Genomic DNA, 19,813 nt, shown 5'->3' on the forward strand with positions numbered 1-19,813 from the left:
CAGATCAGTGTCTTAACCCTGTGAAGAATGGGGTTTTTTTTTTTTCTTTCAAAATTCGAAGTCAGCATTCTAGAACTGCACTGCTTTCAATTGCTAGCAGTGATTGTTACGTCAGCATTAGAATGTTCAGTTAAGAATATTCTAATCACATATTTCATACAATTTAAAGGGTTAAGGGGCCTCAAAGCTCCTGAGATGCTGAATAAAATTTATCTCTGAGTGGGGGGGGTGTGGAATCAAGCAGTTAACTGGCACTGAAATCCTACTGGCACACAGGGCTAATCCTGGTTATACAGCACAGACTGAAGTGTTTCAGTTGGAGAGCTCATCTCTGCTCCCCTCTGCTGATTACCCACAGGAAAAGCTGTGCCAGCATACAAAGTGAACTTCAGCTTAAAACGGGAGCATCTCGGGTAACGCTGCCAGCACATTTACATTTAAGAATTTTGCAGATGCTCTTATCCAGAGAAATTTGCATAGGTACACACACAGGGCTGTAACTACCCTTGAGCACACCAAGGTCATGTCCTCGTTTTTTTTTTTTTTCCATGTCCTTTTCCAAAGCATATACTTACTGTATTCTTTAGTGAGAACATCAACTGCAATTCATTTAGGAGGGGAATGAATGTTCCTCAGTATTTTCTCACATTTAAGCCGAAGCATAGGGTGTGCACAGCATTTACACTGTAAAATGAATCCTCAAAAATTAACTAAATAAAGGGGGGAAAGAGCAAACCGTCACCCCACACCCACCGAGTCTCTTGACCGTGGTGCTTTTTAGGTTCTGGTTGCGCCCCTGTGCATACATGCTGGGTTACACAATGAACAGAGCTAATGTGATATATATCACCAGCATCAAAACCAATAGTAGTAGACGAAATATGATTTTATAACATCGAGTTTGATGTCATCGTATAGGCAAGATTGAAATGGAGCATATGTTCACTGGATTTAGTCATGCATACAAAGACATCTGGAATTGGCAGCAAAAATCCAACGGGGTCGTGGACAAAGTCGTGCTGAAGATATTAGAAAAAATATATACATATTTATTTTCTCTGAAGAGGTAGGACCCAAAGACACTGTATAAACGCAGTGTCCTCATTTTCACCGTCAACACCATCCATGAACAGCAGACATTTCCCCCCATCACACCCATCAAACATCAGCTGAGGCAGAGAAGCAGTGTGTGACAGATTGTAAACAGCCTTGTACAAAACTGATTCTGTTTCATCTGCTCCCGTTCCCCTTGAGTTAATTGTTGTTCCTCCTTCAAACCACCTTTAATCACGTAATATGGCTTTGCTACAATGCACAAAAATGATCTCGGTGCGCCTATTCATTCATTCTTTTATTTATTTATTTTCATTCATCACGTCCAGTAATTGACATATTGTCCCATTTCCAACTGCTGGTGCCTCAGGGCATGTGTACGCTAAAAGCCCAACCTCGCCCCCTAGAATGCGTCTCCCCTCTACTGCTTTAGCACTGTTGACAAGGCGGCCGACCATTCACCGAGACGCGTCCATCTTAAGCCGCGCCCACAGCGTTGCCCGGCCAACCAATCGGATTGGCAGGGATGGATATAGCCAACTTGGAATCCTCAACTGGCTCCAATGTGACAGTTCCAAGCGCTGTATACTAATGTGCTCTCTGCGGTGAAAGTGACCAGGCTTGGGCAGATGCAGGCGGACGAAATGGAGGTACCTATTAATAATATTAATAACAGCAACAGGCAGAAGTCTCTTCCGAAAGTCAAAGAGCTGTTCAAGAATCAGCGAAAGGATTCGGAGGTAAATCCGAAGAACCCGTGTCCAGCTGGTAATCACGCCGGCAGCAGTGTGCTAGGGGAAGGTTTGGTGTCGGAGCTTTAAAAGCCCGTGTCAGCCACCCCTTTTGAAAGCATGCTTAATCGGAGTTTGATATTCGGTGACAGCGCGAGCTACTGCTAAAAATATATTTATGAGAGTAGCCAATGTGACGGGGCTCGGTCTGCGACATTTTTCGGGGTTGATTGGCGGTTTCGTGTAGCCTAATGCTGGAAGCCGAGCCGACGACTTTTTAAAACCAATTTCTCATTTGAAACGCTATGAACACTGACATATTACCATTATGAACCGTTGTCGTCGTCGTCGTTATCGCTGTTTGTATTGACACATCGGTGTGAATGATCTTGGAGAGAAAACGCCTATGCTGTGATTTGCTGATCGTTCATGCCACAATTTGAAAACCCGTATAATTGATTTTTGACCGTCAGTTTACGTCTCTCTCGTATATCTGGACACTCAGACTTAAAAGTTGACAGCAATATTTTATTAATGTTACAAGCGATTTCTAATTATCGCAGTTAAAGCATGTAATAAACCTGTTATGGATAGCCTACACGGTGACTCAAAGAAATGACCAAATGCATGTAAAAATTACTGTTTAAGGACGATAGATTATATAGCCTACAATGAGATTCAAGGGCAGCATATTGTTGGAAATGTGTATGCTATCAGTTTGGCTCCGCTGCTCCCTTCAAACGTCAACTGATGTTTCATTTATGCACTGGAAATGACAGGAAATGCATTTTTCATTCAGCCCTTGGATGTGCAATCTGGACACGTTCTTTTCACTAAAAACGAAATGCGTTGCAGTGGATGATATTCTTAATTTTTTTTAAATGCTTAATGCTTAATTTGTTTAGCATAATTTTTTTAACATTTTTTTATGTAGCCTACCTCTTTCATATCCTCAGCCAGAGTTTTGTATTAGAATGGAGTTTCACTGCACAAACCAGCTAGCATGCTTTTATGCCGGCCACTTCTGAGATCTACTTTGCTCAGTTGTTGACAGGTGACATTTAAAGATGTGCTTTCTTTCATGTGTTTTTCAAAGCATTTTTCACTTTAGCTATTAAAAGTCAACCTTATCCAGTCCGTTCTTTACGAACAGTCCATTGACTGAGCTGGATATTTACTGCAGCAGTTCGGGTTCACTGCCTTTCTCGAGAGCTCAATCTCAGGGTTGCAAACCCTAACCAGCATGCTCTAGTGGCGCCCGCGAGTGAGCGACGGTTTCTTAGCATGCTCTGCCGAGCAGCATATTCTGTGAAACCATCACAGATTTCAGACTGCCAGTATAATCCACAGTGCCAATACAATCCAAATTGTGTTTACTCCGGATATAGCCTACCTCATGTAATGCGGGTTTAAATGCAACATATTACAACTGACCGTAATGCACGTAGTATATTGGCTAAACTGGCCGTTGATGTGGCTCCTTGACCTGATGCATGGCAGTTTCATATTGGCGGCGTCTGCGTCTTGCGCTGCCAGTTTTGTAATCTGGCTGCGGTTTTCGGCCAGAGGAGTCCGTTTAAACCCCGGGGTAGCGGAGCAGGAAAAATCACATGCCTGCTTCCATAGATTACAGCTTTGAACGGCGCTGTAGTGAAAGTATGCATTTTCCCCCATTAGCCCCCACTGTTTCCTGCTGACAGTGAAGCTTAATTGATGTGATCTTAATTGAAACTCGTATTCATTAAATAAATGAATTAGATGAGTTGTTTCTGAAACAGATCATGCCATGTCTTTCTTTTGCACAGATAATTCATTCATAGGGCACAGTGGTGTATTTGTTTTTTGGTGGATTGTTTGTAAGCAAACAGGATGTCATGGTTACACCCCTTCCATAGGAGTTCCCCTGTGGAGCTGTGCAATGTTTTCACCAATCATTTTCGATGATTGGTGGCATGCTGACCCAGGGTTCCTTCTAACAAAAACATTTTGTTCATCAATGAAATGCTTGTGGCCAATATCTTACATGTGGCTGCTAAAATGTCATTGCTACTGATGGCAAAGTAGTTGTAGAGGTTGGCAGATTGTTTCTCATTCCCTACAAATACATACATACATACATACATTGAGTATTAGCATCATATTTCAATAAATAAATAAATAAATAAATAAATAAATAAACACTGTGAGCTGAAAATATGAGTCGCTCTATATTCCTGGAGCCCTGTTGTAGTTTCACTGGTATTACTGCAAGTTCATTTTCTGTGTTCTGTGTCTCTTTTTTCCTGTGACTTATTGGATTATTACATATATTTTTCAGAGCGAGACATCTAACAGTTGTTGTAGAAGGAGAGGAATTGGGTTGGGAGTCACTATCCTGGGAAGGATACTATGGGAATCTCCCTCATCAAGCATTGTATGTCTGAAGGCACACTGTCTTTGCATGTATCTGCTGCTATTGTTGATAACTAAGACGCAGAAAGCAAGCTGCAGCACGCATCACTCCGAAGCCAAATTATACAATGGAAAAATGAAAAAAAAAAAAAAAAGTACAGGAGAAAATCCATCAGCCCTCAGCATTTTTGTTTTGCTGGAAAGTGGATTTGTTGTGGCTGCTCTTCTGATTGAGTTCCTTTATAGGTCATCATATTCTCAATGGGAATTTTTACGGTCCACTGTCCTCGGCCGACTGTGGGCTGGTATAAATCTTCCCCCCGGCAACGTCGCCCTGGCTTGTCATGTTTCTTCTGGCTTCTCCACTTCTGCTACTACAGTATGACCAGTTCCTAATGCCGAAGGGCAGCTTTCCTCCTGCTCCGCGCTCGTCTCAGAAAACACTCAGGCGGAGGTCAGCCGCGGTTTGTCCAACGTGACCGCTTTTGCCGTAAAGCAGACGGGATATAGTTCTCTGGTTTTATATTGGGCTAATATAAAACCAGCCCCCCCCACAGCGAGTTTGAGTTGCTACGCTACTCTCTGGCCAACGTTTCAGAGCACCAGTAGCGAAAAAGCAACGTCTATAAGAGCTTCTTTGTCCCAGCTTGCAATCAGTCATTTGAACAAAACCAGATAACGAGCTATTATTTTGTGTGTGTGTGTCTTCTGTGTTATTGTACTCTATTTAGTTTTTATACATGTATTTCTGTTTCTGAGGTGGGACGAAAGACAAATTCTCAGCCTTTGTTGGATGATAAAGTTTCAGCTCACGCTTTTTAAAACACAGGCTAACCCTGGAATTGTTATAATAAACCCAAGGGTAGTTATAATCTTAATCTTATGATTACTTTTTTAAATCTTCAGTATGTTTCCCACAGTACAGTGTGAGGAAATGTGCATGTGGCATGTTGCTTCTGAAATTAGAATGCTCAATCAAAGTGAAGTTCTTTATAGTATGTCAGACTTGACATTTTACAAGAAAGAGTTTTTAATAATCGGCTGTCACGTTTGAGGAAAATCTCAGCGCAAGTGCTTTGGTGACTCAGCCCACTTTTTCACTCTGATGTTTGACTTTTTTGCAACATGTATTTTTATGAAAATAAAACAGACGTGATGATTCATCTCAGCCAAGGGGAACATGCTGCAAACCAGCTGAACCAGTATGGTTGGGCAGTTCTTTGACAAGTCTGTCGGTTTCTTCGTTGGTTTAAAACGGTAATATTTAAAAAAATATCCCCCAGTGAAGTTCCTGAACATCGGCTTCAAGCTAATACCACAAACGTGGGCAGTTGCATTTGAGATATATTACCTAAGACTGCTTGGTGAAGTGAAGAAAGGGTTTGTTGAGGACAAAGTACAGCTACCTCATGCTCATCAAACAGGCAACCATCCGTGAACCAGTGTCCATGAATAGCATATTAAGCTTTAGCTCTTCAAAATGGGAGATGCTATTTCTTTTACCAAACTTTTTTTTCCTGAGATCTAAAATCCATTTTTTAAAATTTTTTTATTTTGTGTTATTTGTTCCATTTGACCGTTCTTAACACACAGACTGGTGGAGATATCTGAGATTTTGCCAGTTGGAAACAGCCAGGGTTTACGTTTGTTCTATTTATTGATGTTGTGCTGCTATGGCGTGTCATTGAGTGTAAGAGGTACAGAAACAGAAGCATGACTGCTGTGTTCCTCTCCTGAAGGCTGCTGTGTGAGCTGCAGGCTGTACTGTTGTGTACTCTGGTTTCAGTTTGCTCAGGCCTGAGGCCTGTTAAACACACAGTATGGTGTCCTCTCACTGCTGACTTCCCGGCTGTCTGCTCGGTGCCGTCTTCTTCAGTCATTAAGACAGAGGTTCTGCTCCTTATTTGTGTAGGGAAATTGCCCACGGAGCGTTTGTCTATGTGAGCGATGGCTGCGATACTGGACTGTGTACTCCTCTCTGGTCGACTGTATCCCTCTCTGGTTATCTGTACCCCTCTCTGGTCGGCTGTACCCCTCTCTGGTCGGTTGTACTCCTCTCTGGTCGACTGTATCCCTCTCTGGTCGGCTGTACCCATCTCTGGTTGGCTGTACTCCTCTCTGGTCGGCTGTACTCCTCTCTGGTCGACTGTATCCCTCTCTGGTCGACTGTATCCCTCTCTGGTTATCTGTACCCCTCTCTGGTCGGCTGTACCCCTCTCTGGTCGGCTGTACCCATCTCTGGTCGGCTCTACAGCTATCGGGGTGTCTGTGGCCTGCTCTGGTCGGCTGTACCCCCCTCTGGTCAGCTGTACCCCTCTCAGGGTGTCTGTGGCCTGCTCTGGAGACCTGTAACCCACTCCGGGCCTTATTTTTCAGGGCTCCATGGAGTTGCCGACCCTGGAGTTTGAGTATGGCGACACAGACAGCCTCACGGCTGAACTTTCCGGTGAGTTCGGTGGGGCCTTTCTCCATTCCCTCAGGGTAAGTACCCTGCACGACAGTACAGTGGCAGCGCCCCAACAGGGAATGGAACCCCAAAATGAGCCCATTACACTGCACGACATCATACTGCAGATCTCAGGAAGGTTGGTCAGGTACAGTTGAGTTCTAGAATTCTCCCGGGTCACTCCCTGATGTCACCTCCTTCTCTCCTTTCCCACACAGAGCTCTACAGTTACACGGAGGAGCCGGAGTTCGGCCTCAACAGGGACTGCTTCGAAGAGGACTTCCGGAAGCAAGGTAGGCTGAGGCCGAACGGGGCTTCCCTTTCGAGGGGAACAGACCTGGCTCGCTCCGAGCGGCTCCTCGAGCTCTGGCGCTCAGTCGTTTCGTGATGCTACCCATGACGCTGGTGTTAGCATTGATAGCATTTCCTGTTCCGGTTTGACTGTTGCGGCAGTCACTGTGCTACCCTGTGAGCTTGAGGCGCGAGGGTAACACAATCGTTCTTATCCTGCTGTTGCAATTTGTTTCTTGTTTTTACCAGACTGTTAAGTTATCTAAACTGAGAGAGACAGAAAGAGAGAGGGGGGAGGAGAGAGACAGAGCGAGAGAGAGAGCAGTATGAGGTATAAGCACTATGAGGCTGAAGCAAAGGTGATGATTACCTTAACATGCTGCCAGGTGTTATGTTACTTCTTATCTGCCTCTGAGAGAATCTGAGAATACACAGTCAGCAGTGCTGTGCAGTGTGTGTGTGTGTGTATGCACGCTTGTGCCTGCCCAGTATCCAGCATTTTAATATGGGTCTGGCTGAAGGCAATTGAGCCCATAATTTTTGGCCAATGGAATTCAGCTTGTTTGTCAATGCGTGGTGTTATGTTTCTGGGTCACATGACTAAATGCTGACTCGGTATAATGCAGGAGAGGGGAAACCCCATTCCTGAGGGCCAAGTCTGTTTCTGCATTCCATGCCTTCGTGCCTAACTTATGGTCATGAGTGACAGCTGAAGACTAAGTATCCACCAGTCACCAACGACATTGTTACATTTGTTGTCACCAACGTGGCTTGTGATTGGTGAAGCTCCCCTCTGCTGGTTATGACACTGGCATCCCATCCATATTTTATCACGTCTGCTTCAGATTTACTGGCTGCTGCTTCTTTCTGCCCAATAAGATTACACCAGCACTGTTTCAGAGCTGTTGACATCCTAAAATAATGAGCTGGATAAAGAATTATTGGCCTCTTTTGTAATCCCTCGTGTTTTCGTTCTCAGTCTGCTTCGGTCCGTGGCTGCTGACGATTTTGGCAGGTTTACGGGAAAGCCGAGTCGTTCTTGTTTTGTTTGTTTTTTGCGACGGTGGTCAGGCCGATGCAGCGTAAACACTAGTGACTCGCTCGTTTTTCCCTCCCCTCTTTCCCAAACAACAACGTGTCTTTTTTTCCCCCCTCTCCCTGGCATGAATGCCCATCCTGGCAGGATTACCCATGCACGTGGCCAGGCTTGCTTTACCCCTGTTTGCCCACTGTCTGTTTGTCTGTACCATCAAACGGCAGTTGTGTTTGCGTGCGATAACGGTCGACAGGTCGATGCCAATGCTTCTGGGGTTCGGCTAAAAACCGCACTGATGATCCACCCAAACGGGGACATTTGCACATGATGACATCAATCACTGTGGGAGTGCTAAATCCGGATGTCTGTGTGCTGTACCCTTTCAAATGTCCAGCAGTAAAGCAGTTCTCTTGCGTGTGATGCTTGCAGTTACCAGAAATGCACATCATCTCTTTTCAGCTTTGATCTGAGCTGTGTCCGTGACCTCTGACCTCACGGCTGAACCGTCACGTCAAAGAATATTTGCTAATTAACCCAAACACCGTCTTGTAGAAATCTGCAATGCATGAATAGCATTCTGATTGGCTACACAATCAAGTACATTTCATTCCATTAGATACGCTGGTAATCGCTGTAAAAGAGAATTGAAATCGGTTGACCTTCAAGGTCAAATAATAGGAAACTATGCACACAGACAGACACACACACATATGCGTAAATGCGTTTGCGCACACACACACGTATGCACGTATACGCACATGAGCATTCAGGTGCTCACATACACACACGCATACAGGTGCACACACACACACACACACAGGAGTGGAGTCCATCATGCAGATATGCTTTTCCCCTTCCCAGCATGCCCTGCTGCGGAGCCTCAGGCTGCTGTAGCATGTTGAGGTTAATCTGCGCTGGGTCAGGAGGGGGCCCTGGAGCGCGCGCGTCCGCGTGGATGAAGCCGCTCGTCCGAGGCCGAGATGCAAACGCTTCATGAGAGGGATTTTTAAAAGAACGTCTTTAATCCCGCACACTGATCCCTTCCTCAAGACTCGGAGGGATGGGGGAGATCTTCATTACGGTCCTGTCGATAGGACATCTCAGAGAGGCTGGTCGAGAGCGGTCGGGAGGGCTGTCGAAGGCCAGGGGCGGCGGTGGAGGGGGGGGAGGAGTTCTCCAGGTCAACGAGTGTGAATTCTGCTAACTCGGCAAGGATGTAGTGCACTGGTCAAGGGTGTACGCTATTGTGTGTGTGTGTGTGTGCGTGTGTCTGCTTCTGTGTGTGTGTGTGTGTGTGTGTGTATGTCTACATGCGTGTGTGCATGTGTGGGTGTCTGCTTGTGTGTGTTTGTTTGTGTGCGTGTGTGTATGTGTTTCTGTGTGCATGTGTCTGCTTGTGTGCGTGTGTGTGTCTGCGTGTGTGTGTATGTGTTGGGAGGAGGGTAAATAAATGCATTTTAAGATTAATTTTAACCACCAGAGGCTGAGTGGCCATTTTGACTGAAGAGCCAAAAAATGTAAACCATGGCAGGAGGAGCGGTGCCAGGAACACAGAGCCAAGCTTAGACTGTGACAGCAGGGTCCTCACACCCCCGCATGCCCAGAGGATATGGAGCAGTTGTCTGGAGAGGACTGGAGCGAATGCATCTCACCACTCTGTCACAAGCTCTGTGTGTTTGACATATGTGCGGTAATGCTGTAGTCCTGATTTTTGTTGGCTACTCTTGTGCGTGTGCGTTGCATGTGTGTGTGTGTGTGTGTGCGTGCGTGTGTGTGTGTGTGTGTGTGTGTTTGTGTACGTGTGTGTGGTTTGTGTACGTGTGTGTGTGTGTGTGTGTGTGTGTGTGTGTGTGTGTGTTTGTGTACGTGTGTGTGTGTGTGTGTGTGTGTGTGTGTGTGTGTGTTTGTGTACGTGTGTGTGTGTGTGTGCGTGTGTGTGTGTGTGTGTGTGTGTGTGTGTGTGTGTGTGCTTTTCTACAGTTGTCGTCAGCCCTTAATTTCAGCAGTTATTGCCAGATTGAATATGGGAGATGGGGGCGTTCGGGGCAGAATTTCAGCGGTTCGCCTGTCGGTGTTTTGTGCACTTCGATACGCGCTGCTGGACGTAAACTGTGGAGCCATTTCCTCTGTGTCAAGTACAATGATGTCAAGCTTTTATTAAAACAAAAAAGGTCAGCACTTATTTTAGCAAATTCTCCAGACCACTAGAGCTGATTTCGAAGGGGAAGAATGGCTCATTGTTTGCGCTTAACCAGGTGAAAACGTTTCCGACAGCGTTTACCTTGGAATATCCCGCAGCTTTGAAATCACCGGCGCTGCACAGACAGCACACGGAAAGCCGAAGTTTTATCTAATATTTGTGATAGCACCCGTGAGAAGGCTAGGCTGCTGTACCTAATACAGCATTTCATCTCAGAATGACCTTGCAGTGTCTCTCTTGCTCAAACGTACATCAGGGGGAAGGAGGGCTGGATTTCAAGCCAGCTTCTGCACTAAATAATTTTAATAGGCCCTATCATTTATGCGATCTGACATTTTAGCTCATAAGCGCTTCCCCGATTAGTCCTGAGGAGCTCACAAGTGACAGCTGAGGATTGATCATCTGTCCATGTGTGAAACATTCAGTGGTCTAATCTGCGAGTGGCTGGGGTTGGCAAGTATGTGGCTAATTAGCTAAATGAGCCGGTCTAATTAGTGGAAACGAGAACTTCAAATACTCCAACCCAGAACTGGGAGAGAATTGTCCACTCTTGATGTACAGTATTCCTGTATACATAGGCAGTCTATTATTTACTCAGGCACTATAAGTAAAAAAAAATAATAATAAATACAGAGCGTAGCACTATGAGTAAACTTGTAAACCTGGCCTTTGAGAGACTGAATGAACAGACGAGGGAGTCATTTCACCTCATTTCTCCCTCTTGGTAAAAGATTGGGCGATTGGTGTCGTGCTAACGAAGCTGATTACAGCCGTGATCCTGGGTTCTCGTGATTAAGGAGCTTGCCAGCTTCAGTCCGGATCTCCCGTCCCCGTCAGCCGCTGGCTTAATTGCGTCTAATGTGTCAGCAGCGCCGCCCTTTTGTGCAGGTCCTGACGAGCCCTTTCAGCGGTGACAAAGACAGTGCCATCGGCAGTTTTTTTTTTTTTTTTCCGTACAGAAATCGATTTTCCGTAGCTTAAAAGCCTAGGTTTAATTTTAATGAATAATAATTCTAATTATAATTCATTCATTATAATTAATGATTTAGATGCAGAGGCCACAAAAGCAAAGCTGTCCTCTTAGCTGTATGTAAAAAAAAAAAAGTAAAAAATGAAATCCGCTGTTGATGGGTAATCTTTATTCAAACTGCTTAATTGTGCAAAATGATGGGCTTAAAGATACATTTTCTGTCTCCCTTATCAGTAGGCTACCAGCTGCCATTGATGGAGTATCTCACTGTGCGGTGGAAATGAGTCTGTGTGCACAGTACCAGCCCCAAAATGGAGGGGTTTTGGTACTGCATTTGAAATCACACTTCACATACTGTAGTACTGAGTAGTATGTTGTTCCTCTCTGTGATTTACCTAGCTGTGTTTTATTTATTGATTGTTTTTTTTTTCATTCAGATAGATGCAGGTTGACATAGAGAACATTGTGCAAAACAATCCATTGCATTGGACCTTAGAAGAATCAAGAAGACAACAGTTTAAATAACTTGGTGTTCTGACAATAACATGATGAGAACAATGACTGCAGTTATTTATTTTCTGGTAACCTCTAGTATGAAAACTCCTGACTCCTGGTTTGATGGATGTTGTTGCTTTTGTAGGAATTGTAGTGTTCCTTATAGTTTTTTGTGCTGTGTCATTTTTATGCTGCAGCCTTTCGGCCAGGGCTAGGCTAAAAAAAGTGATGTCTGAAATACGTGTGCGTCCGCTGTTCTGGTGCGAGTGAAGGCTTCGAATCCGAAGTACGGATTAACAAGACCAGGGTAACACCTAGTATATGGCTGGACCTAACACACGTGATCCGGCCGACCAATGGTGTGACTTCATGACACGGCCGGCCAATGGCGTAACTTCATCACTCACTCACTCGGTCACTCACTCAGTCAGTCACGGACATTCGCGTTTGTAGGGCTGGCCCCGCTGTTGCGGTCCAGCCAAAAACTGGCTCTGTGCTACCGCGAGCTACCGCCAGCACTGCGAGACACCGCAGGGGTGCTCGAAGCGGAGAGAGAGAGAGGGAGAGAGCGGCCGCCCGTCTCTTCCGTTCACTCCCCCCATCAGTCATTTTTCGCGGACTCGTGGCACGGCGCTCTCCCCTTAACGCTGACGGCTTTGACGGACCGCGTTAACGCAGCGGCTCCCGCTTGTCCGTCACACCGAGCGAACTGGGCGCGGGAAAACGTCGATGAGCAATGAGCCTGTCTGCCTGCGCTGGGGATTTAAACATGCTCCACGCGGGGGGGGGGGGGGGGGGGGGGGGGGGGGAGCGTCTTTCCTGTGCCAAGACTCATCAGTGACAAATCAGCTCTGCGTCCTCCCCGGTCCGACGAGAATAATTATTTCCCCGTTTATGCTTCGTTCAGGGAGAAGCGTTTCATTCTGCTCAAAGTGTATCCGTTATGAAACATTTCATTCCAAAAATTAAATATCCTGTGTCAAATTTGAAATAATTTTTTTATTGTCACTAGGAGACATTGTTTTTCTAAGACTTTTAGAAAATATGGTGGTGCAGTGAGCATTGTCACCCTGCAGCAAGAAGGTCCTGGGTTCGAATCCAGGCTGGGGCCTTTGTATGTGTGTATGTGTGTGTGTGTCCTGCGTGGGTTTCCTCTGGGTACTCCAGTTTTCTCCCACAATCCAAAAACATGCAGGTTATGCTAACTAACCTTTTCTAAAAGATTTGAATTCTCAGTGAACATATACACTTTGAGTTAACAATCTCTGTTATTGAGTACCTCCCTGTTAAATTAGGTAGTTGGGATCTTCTGGCTAATTAGATTTGGTCTAATGTTCAAGATCCCCAGGCTCTAATGGAGAAAAGTGTTAAAAGCAACTGCATTAAAGGGGAGCCTAATACATATCTGTTTATTTACCGTAAGGAATATTTCCCATTGAAAGTAAAGCCGTCTAACGGTTAAAAACCGGTGAAAGAGCTGAAATGTGGGTTCTCGGGATCTGGGCTAAGCCGAAAATTCCCCGCAGCATTCATACCAGGCGGGTTACTCTGGCTGTGGATGGTGCTGGGTAGTTTGGGTGTTTTAATGAGGGAAACTGAGCCTTGTTAATCCGCTTCTCGTGCAGAAACCAGGGCTCACCTCAGCCCCGTGAGAAACGCATGACCCAGACCTCTCTCTCTCTCTCTCCTCTTCCACTGTTTCCCACACTCCCTCTTCCCCTTTCTCCTTCTCTCTATCTCTGTATTTCCCTGTCCTTCCCTCTCTCTCTTTATCCCTCTTCCCTCCTTCCATCTATCCCTCTATCTCTGTGTCCTTTTTCTCCCCTCTCTACATCCCTCACCCTTTCTCTCTCTATCTCACATTTCTCTCTCCCCCTCTCTTGTCCCTCTCTGTCCTCTGTCTTGCTCTCTCCCACTTGTTTCTCCTGTCTCTCTCCTGCTTTCCCTCCCTCTCTCCCCCTCTGCTCTCTCTCTCTCCTGCTCTGTCCCTCTCTCTCTCCTCTCCTCTCTTCCAGTGAAGGAGAAAAAATGGATAGAGCTGGGCCTGTCTGAGCAGAGGGCTTATGTGATGAGGCTGCTGGACTCGCTGGAGGTGACCAACCGGGAGAAGAGGCTGAAGGTGGCCCGCGCTGTCCTGTACCTGGCGCAAGGTAGCTAACAAACACGTCCTGTACCTGGCGCAAGGTAGCTAACGAACACGTCCTGTACCTGGCGCAAGGTAGCTAACGAACACGTCCTGTACCTGGCGCAAGGTAGCTAACGAACACGTCCTGTACCTGGCGCAAGGTAGCTAACGAACACGTCCTGTACCTGGCGCAAGGTAGCTAACGAGCACGGCCTGTACCTGGCGCAAGATAGCTAACAAACACGTCCTGTACCTGGTACAAGGTAGCTAACGAGCACATCCTGTACCTGGCGCAAGGTAGCTAACGAGCACGGCCTGTACCTGGCGCAAGATAGCTAACAAACACGTCCTGTACCTGGCGCAAGGTAGCTAATGAGCACGGCCTATACCTGGTACAAGGTACCTAATGAACACACCCTGTACTTAATGGAAAGTAGCTAATGAACACACCCTGTACTTAATGGAAAGTAGCTAATGAACACACCCTGTACTTAATGCAAAGTAGCTAATGAACACACCCTGTACCTAACACAAGATAGCTAATGAACAAGCTCTGTTTCCCAGGGGTGTTTGATGAGTGCGACACGGAGACGGACGTCCTGCACTGGTCCCGGCACAACGTCTTCCTGCTGTACGACATGGGCACCTTCACCGCCCTGCTGGAGCTGCTGAGCATGGAGATCGAGTGAGTCCCGAAAAAAAAAGACACCGTTACCATAGAGACCTGCCTCACGGTGAACCCCCTTCCTCTAGCCCTCTCACTGGCTGGCACGTCCACAAACAAATTATTTCTGTTTCTTTTTATTACTTCTTTCGAATGCAGTAACAAGTCATGGCAGCAATAACAGTATCAACGGTCAGTAATAACGGTTGTTTTGATGGACCGCACATGCATTGCATACAGCAGCTGAGTGGTAAAAGATGACTGAGTTGGACTGAGCTAAATACTAAAAGCTTTTCAACATGGTGTCGTAAATCAAATGATTATCTACTGCTTGCCAGAGCAGATTGTTAAAGGCAAACCCCATTCCATAGTCGTAGCATCCTAAGATGTCAGGATTACAGCCGTAGCTCTTGCAGTAGTTTATTCTTTGTGTCATTATCGGTCTTGTTTAAGCTCCCAGAGTTTTATTGATCCCTGTGTTGTTATTGATTAGTGCAAAGGGGCCTCTGTCTGTTTTTCATGCTCTTCATATCTGATTACATTTGCGCATGTAGTGCTCCTCTGAACAACTTTGGTATAAATATCTGCTGGGTAATGTTGCAGTCTGACCTGTTCTGGTGCGTTTTGCGTATAGGTGTCTGTACGCTGTTTGAGGTGACTAGGGCCGGGAAGCTCCGGAAAGCACACACAGCAGAGACGCAAATGGTGTATTTCTCAACCTCCGTGAGGGAAACCGGAAAACAGGCTAATTCAGCAATAAAAAAAAATAGATAAATAATTTGTGTCTGTTGCTCGTGTGACCACCCGTCACCTCTCTGCGTGAAGCTCGCTTCCTCTCGGCGGCAAGTCCGGCGTCCATGCCGCGAGCCTGAAGGCTCATTAATTCACCCCTTACTTACCCCCTACCCCCATGCTGAGGAGACGCCGCTTCGTTCCCCAACGCCCCCCCCCCCCCCGTCCCCCGTCCCCCAAACCCTGTACCCTCCCTCTCAGACTGACACTGCTGGGAACAGGAACAGCTGTGTGTGAAAGCTGGACACCTTTTCACCCTTGGAGAGGAACTCTCACTCCGTGAGGCCGAAGTGCTAAATATAAATACTGCTGCCCCCTCGCGCGCGCACACACACACATGCACGCACGGGCGCATGCAAACACACAGACACACACACAGGCACGCACGCATGGGCACACACAGACACACACACACACACACATGCACGCACGGGCGCATGCAGACACACAGACACACACACAGGCACGCACACATGCACACACACACACAAATGAAAATGCACAGATACACATACACGCGCATGCACACACGCAAACACTCCCACATGCACTCGTGTGCACACACACACTCAGATGAACACGTACACACACACATGCCTCCACATGCACACACACACCCTCTGGAGAGAAACATAATGCCTAAATACACTTGGGACACTGACGCTCTCTTTGTTGATAAAAATTAATGAAGCGGCATCAATTTTTCAGGCTTTTTTTAGGCGAGGACACCGACCCTATAAATATGAATGTTATTTCTTTCCAAGGCTCTCCTTCAGGCTTCTGGTTGAAGGAGTTTTGGAATGTTCTGGAGACAGCTCGCCCTCCCCCACTCATGTTTAATGGGGGGGGGGGGGTGTCGCTGGGTGATAATTTCAGCACTAGCCAGAGGGGAACCCTTCTGCTCTGACATTTTCTTGGGGGCGGGGGGGCAAATTTGAGCACTCCATTCAAAGGGGGCCAGGCGTTGTAGTTACCCCACCAGATGTGATGTTCAGAGCCCTGAAATTTCAAGTGTGGCACTTCATGCCCCCTCAGCACCCCCCCACCCCCTCCACCCCTGCTCCCTTCCCCCGGGATACGCCCGTGAAGCACCACTGCCCATGCGGATTGCGGAGGCATGTGGGGGGTGGGAGGTGCTAGGGAGGCGCAGAACACAGCCTGGTGCTCCCTACCACCTGTGCTTGGGAAGCAGCACTGCGCTGTCCGGGTCGATTCCTCCATTACGGCTCAAACGCAGGCCTGCGTCCCCCTGTCCCCACCCCATTGATTTCACGGCTTATGCTGTCTTTTCATGCTGTCTGTTCCACCTGGCCACCTCTCTTCACTCAAGGGGAGTTACATTAAACATGGCTGCCTCTGTCCTCCAGGGGACAGGGAGCCAGATTAAGGTACTCTTTAGGTTAATTAAAGTTTTTTTTTTTCTGTGTGTGTGTGCATACGTGTGTGTGTGTGCTGTCCTTGCAGTAATAACCAGGCCTGCAGCAGTGCAGTAAGGAAACCCGCCATCTCTCTAGCCGACAGCACTGAGCTCAGGTAAGAACATACCGAAACTCTTAAACCGGCTCGGGGGGGGGGGGGGGGGGGCGGGGGGTTTGGGGGGGTGAGGGGGTGAACACACCATTCTGAGCTCTGAATTTGCAACATTGGGAGCTGTTGTCACGTATCCGAGGAAAAAGCGCAATCCCCTGCTTTATTTTTAAGGTGTAAAAGGTTTAGGTGTCAACAGATGTGAAAATAAAACATGTTTTTCACACCTAGTTCTTTCCACAAGTGCTGTAGCAGTATGTTGGAATTACATGGTGATAGGATGGAATCCTAATGGCAAACTCTGCTATCCCTGTGGGGTAGACCAAGCAGCTCTCTCAGATCTGTTGCAAACTCCCAGCATGCATTTCACACACCTCTGACACCTGAGTGCTCGGGACGGCGGGGGGTGGGGGGGGATTCTGAGCAGTTAGGGAGTGATTCCCCCCTGGCACAGGTCAGGAGATAATTACCTGAAAAAATTCTGAATTTATTTGATCTGCCCACACAGTAGGCTTCCATGAAGCTAAACAGTGGGCTACCTGTAAAAAAACCTAAACCTCCCTTTCATTTCCAAGCGCAAACAGAGCCTGTATTTGAATTAAGCCACTAATGCAGGCTGTTGTCAGTTGTTTTCGCTAATTACTGATGAACGATTGCCAGGCCTGCACGATTTGGCCAGAGTCATTCGGGTCATGGGGTCCCTGACAGACAGACAGACAGACAGACTGACAGACATCACCTTAAGGGACATATGGGTCGGTCAGGCTTCAGTCTACAGTTATACGGACATCAGGGGCCTGTAGAGTCAGGCCATAGCCTACAGTCTGTTATACGGACATCTTGGGCCTGTAGAGCAGTTAGTCTTCAGCATACAGTTTCTTATGGGACATTGGGGAGTGTACGAGGCAGTCAGGCTCCAGTCTACATGCGTGCGCTTTGCGACGTGCTTCTCCAGGGTCCTGCTCAGCATCATGTATCTGATGGTGGAGATGATCCGGGTGGAGACGGAGGACGACAGGTCGGAATGGAGGACCGCCAGGGAGACTTTCAAGACTGATCTGGGTGAGGGGGGCAGAGAGGGCTGTGGGAGGGGGAGCGGTATCAGAGCACAGAGGGATGTGCTGCTCTAAAAAAGCCCAGTTTGCCCCCTAAAAATCCTTTCCATCCCCAGTGGATGTGACATTGTCAAGATCGGTACATTTAGAAAATTGGATTCAATATTTCATATAAAAATGAGATAAGAGTGACAGACAGAAATGGTCCAAAAGTTACCATTATTTCAGATTTTTTGCTGCTGAAGTTTAAAATGTGTTATATTTATACTTCATTATTATTCAGGCGTCCTGCAGGTGGTGGATATAAAGGCTGTTGCTCTCCTGTTCTCCTCCAGGCTCACCGCTGTACAACGGAGAGCCCTTTGCCCTGATGCTCTTCACCATGGTGAACAAGTTCTGCAGCATGAATGCGCCGCACTTCCCCATGAAAAAAGTGCTTCTGCTTCTCTGGAAAACCATCCTGGTGCGTCCCACTGCCAGCCTGATCCCACTGCCAGCCCGTTCCTCTGCCAGCCTGATCCCACTGCCAGCCTGTTCCTCTGCCAGTCTGATCCCACTGCCAGCCTGATCCCACTGCCAGCCTGTTCCTCTGCCAGTGTGATCCCACTGCCAGCCTGTTCCTTCCACCAGCTTGTACCCTCTGCCAGCTTGTTCCCCCTGCCAGCCTGTTCCCTCTGCCAGCCTGTTCCCCCATGCCCAGCCTGCTGTCCTTACGTGTCTGAAGGTGGTGCTCGCTAGCAGGGAATTAAAAGTTACTGGATATGAGAAAGAGAGGAGTGTTAGTGGTGGGAAAAGATTTGTGCCAGTTTGTATGAGCGGACTGCTGCAGTGTTTCTGATCTATCTAGTTTTTTTTTTTTTCTCAGGACAGTTTGAATTTGGCTCTCACCAGTGTGTATGTGTGTATCTGTGTGTGCGTACATCTCTGTGTACGTGTGCGTGCGTGTGTATGCCTGCATGGTCTTGTGTGTGTGTGTGTGTGTGTGTGTGTGTGTATATGTGTCGCTATCTGTGTGTGTTCCCCAGTTCACCCTGGGGGGCTTTGAGGACCTGCAGGAGATGAAGGTTCGGGGGCGGGAGCGCCTGAGCCTGCCCCCCCTGCCGGAGGACAGCATTAAGGTGGTGCGCAGCATGAGGGCCGCCTCCCCCCCCGCCTCGGCCATGGAGCTCATCGAGCAGCAGCAGCAGCAGAAGAGGGGCCGCCGGAGTCGCAGGGTAACAGTCCCCCCCTCCCTCCCTCCCCTCCCGCCCCCCCCTAAATCTCACACTCCCCTCACACGCTGCCCTCCTCGCACCCCTCACAGCAGCGGGCTGGGACTTCCGTTTCTGGGGGTTTCTGATCACGTGAGCGATCGCAATGCGCACGCTCCCCTATCCAGCAGGGATTCTCCTGTTTTCTGGCAACCCGGTGGGATTTGTTGTACTCATCAGGTTTGCTCTGCTGATTTTGCTGCTGCAGAACCCACCGGATTTTCACATCTTACTGCACACGCTCTTCGTTTGGAGCGGTGACCTCAAACGCCAGTCCTGCAGGGTCTCACACACACACACACACACTCTCCAGGTTTTCCGGGTTTTCCTTGCAATCAGCAGCAGACAAAAGCCAATGGAAACAAGGCGTTTGGACAGTTCAGTTGATCAGTAATTAAGGATTTAAATCAAGCTAAAAAAAACTAAAGATGCTGTAGCCCTACAGGACTGGAGTTTAAGATCCCAATTTTGAGAGACATTCTAGACCCATTAACTCAAACACAAACACACACACACACACACTCACTCACTAGGCCACGCCCCCTGTGGGGCAGCCTATGAGAGAGTGACTCAGGGCCAGTTTCTACAGTAGGTCCCGCCTCCCAGCCAGTCCTCCACTCACCACCCTGCAGTCTAGGGCTTTGCCTTACACGTGGTTCTTCTTCTATGGTGTTCATGCCCCCTCCCTCTCCCTTGTATCCCTACAGACGGCCTATGTTGATAGCTTGGAAGGAGACAGCCCCTTTCCCAGGAAGCAGGTCATTATTACCCACAATCCCCCCCACCC

At 47.6% G+C, this 19,813-nt stretch overlaps 1 protein-coding gene across 3 annotated transcripts in view; it reads left to right on the top strand.

Moving 5' to 3' along the window:
- The first annotated feature begins 1,563 nt into the window (after nucleotides 1-1,563).
- strip2 (striatin interacting protein 2) overlaps nucleotides 1,564-19,813 on the top strand; it is a 34,530-nt gene continuing 16,280 nt past the window's right edge. Inside the window, exons 1-10 of one of the 3 annotated variants that reach the window (XM_035427531.1) lie at nucleotides 1,564-1,703; nucleotides 6,552-6,621; nucleotides 6,840-6,914; nucleotides 13,629-13,763; nucleotides 14,303-14,423; nucleotides 16,659-16,727; nucleotides 17,677-17,783; nucleotides 18,112-18,239; nucleotides 18,802-18,990; nucleotides 19,734-19,784. In XM_035427531.1, coding sequence (XP_035283422.1) covers nucleotides 1,683-1,703; nucleotides 6,552-6,621; nucleotides 6,840-6,914; nucleotides 13,629-13,763; nucleotides 14,303-14,423; nucleotides 16,659-16,727; nucleotides 17,677-17,783; nucleotides 18,112-18,239; nucleotides 18,802-18,990; nucleotides 19,734-19,784 — 966 coding nt within the window. In that variant the 5' untranslated portion in view covers nucleotides 1,564-1,682. Of the gene's footprint in view, nucleotides 1,794-6,551; nucleotides 6,622-6,839; nucleotides 6,915-13,628; nucleotides 13,764-14,302; nucleotides 14,424-16,658; nucleotides 16,728-17,676; nucleotides 17,784-18,111; nucleotides 18,240-18,801; nucleotides 18,991-19,733; nucleotides 19,785-19,813 lie in introns of all 3 variants that reach the window. The other 2 variants (XM_035427529.1, XM_035427530.1) reach the window with 2 other exon arrangements.

This window comes from Anguilla anguilla, chromosome 7 (assembly GCF_013347855.1).
Source record: "Anguilla anguilla isolate fAngAng1 chromosome 7, fAngAng1.pri, whole genome shotgun sequence".
NCBI lineage: Eukaryota > Metazoa > Chordata > Actinopteri > Anguilliformes > Anguillidae > Anguilla > Anguilla anguilla.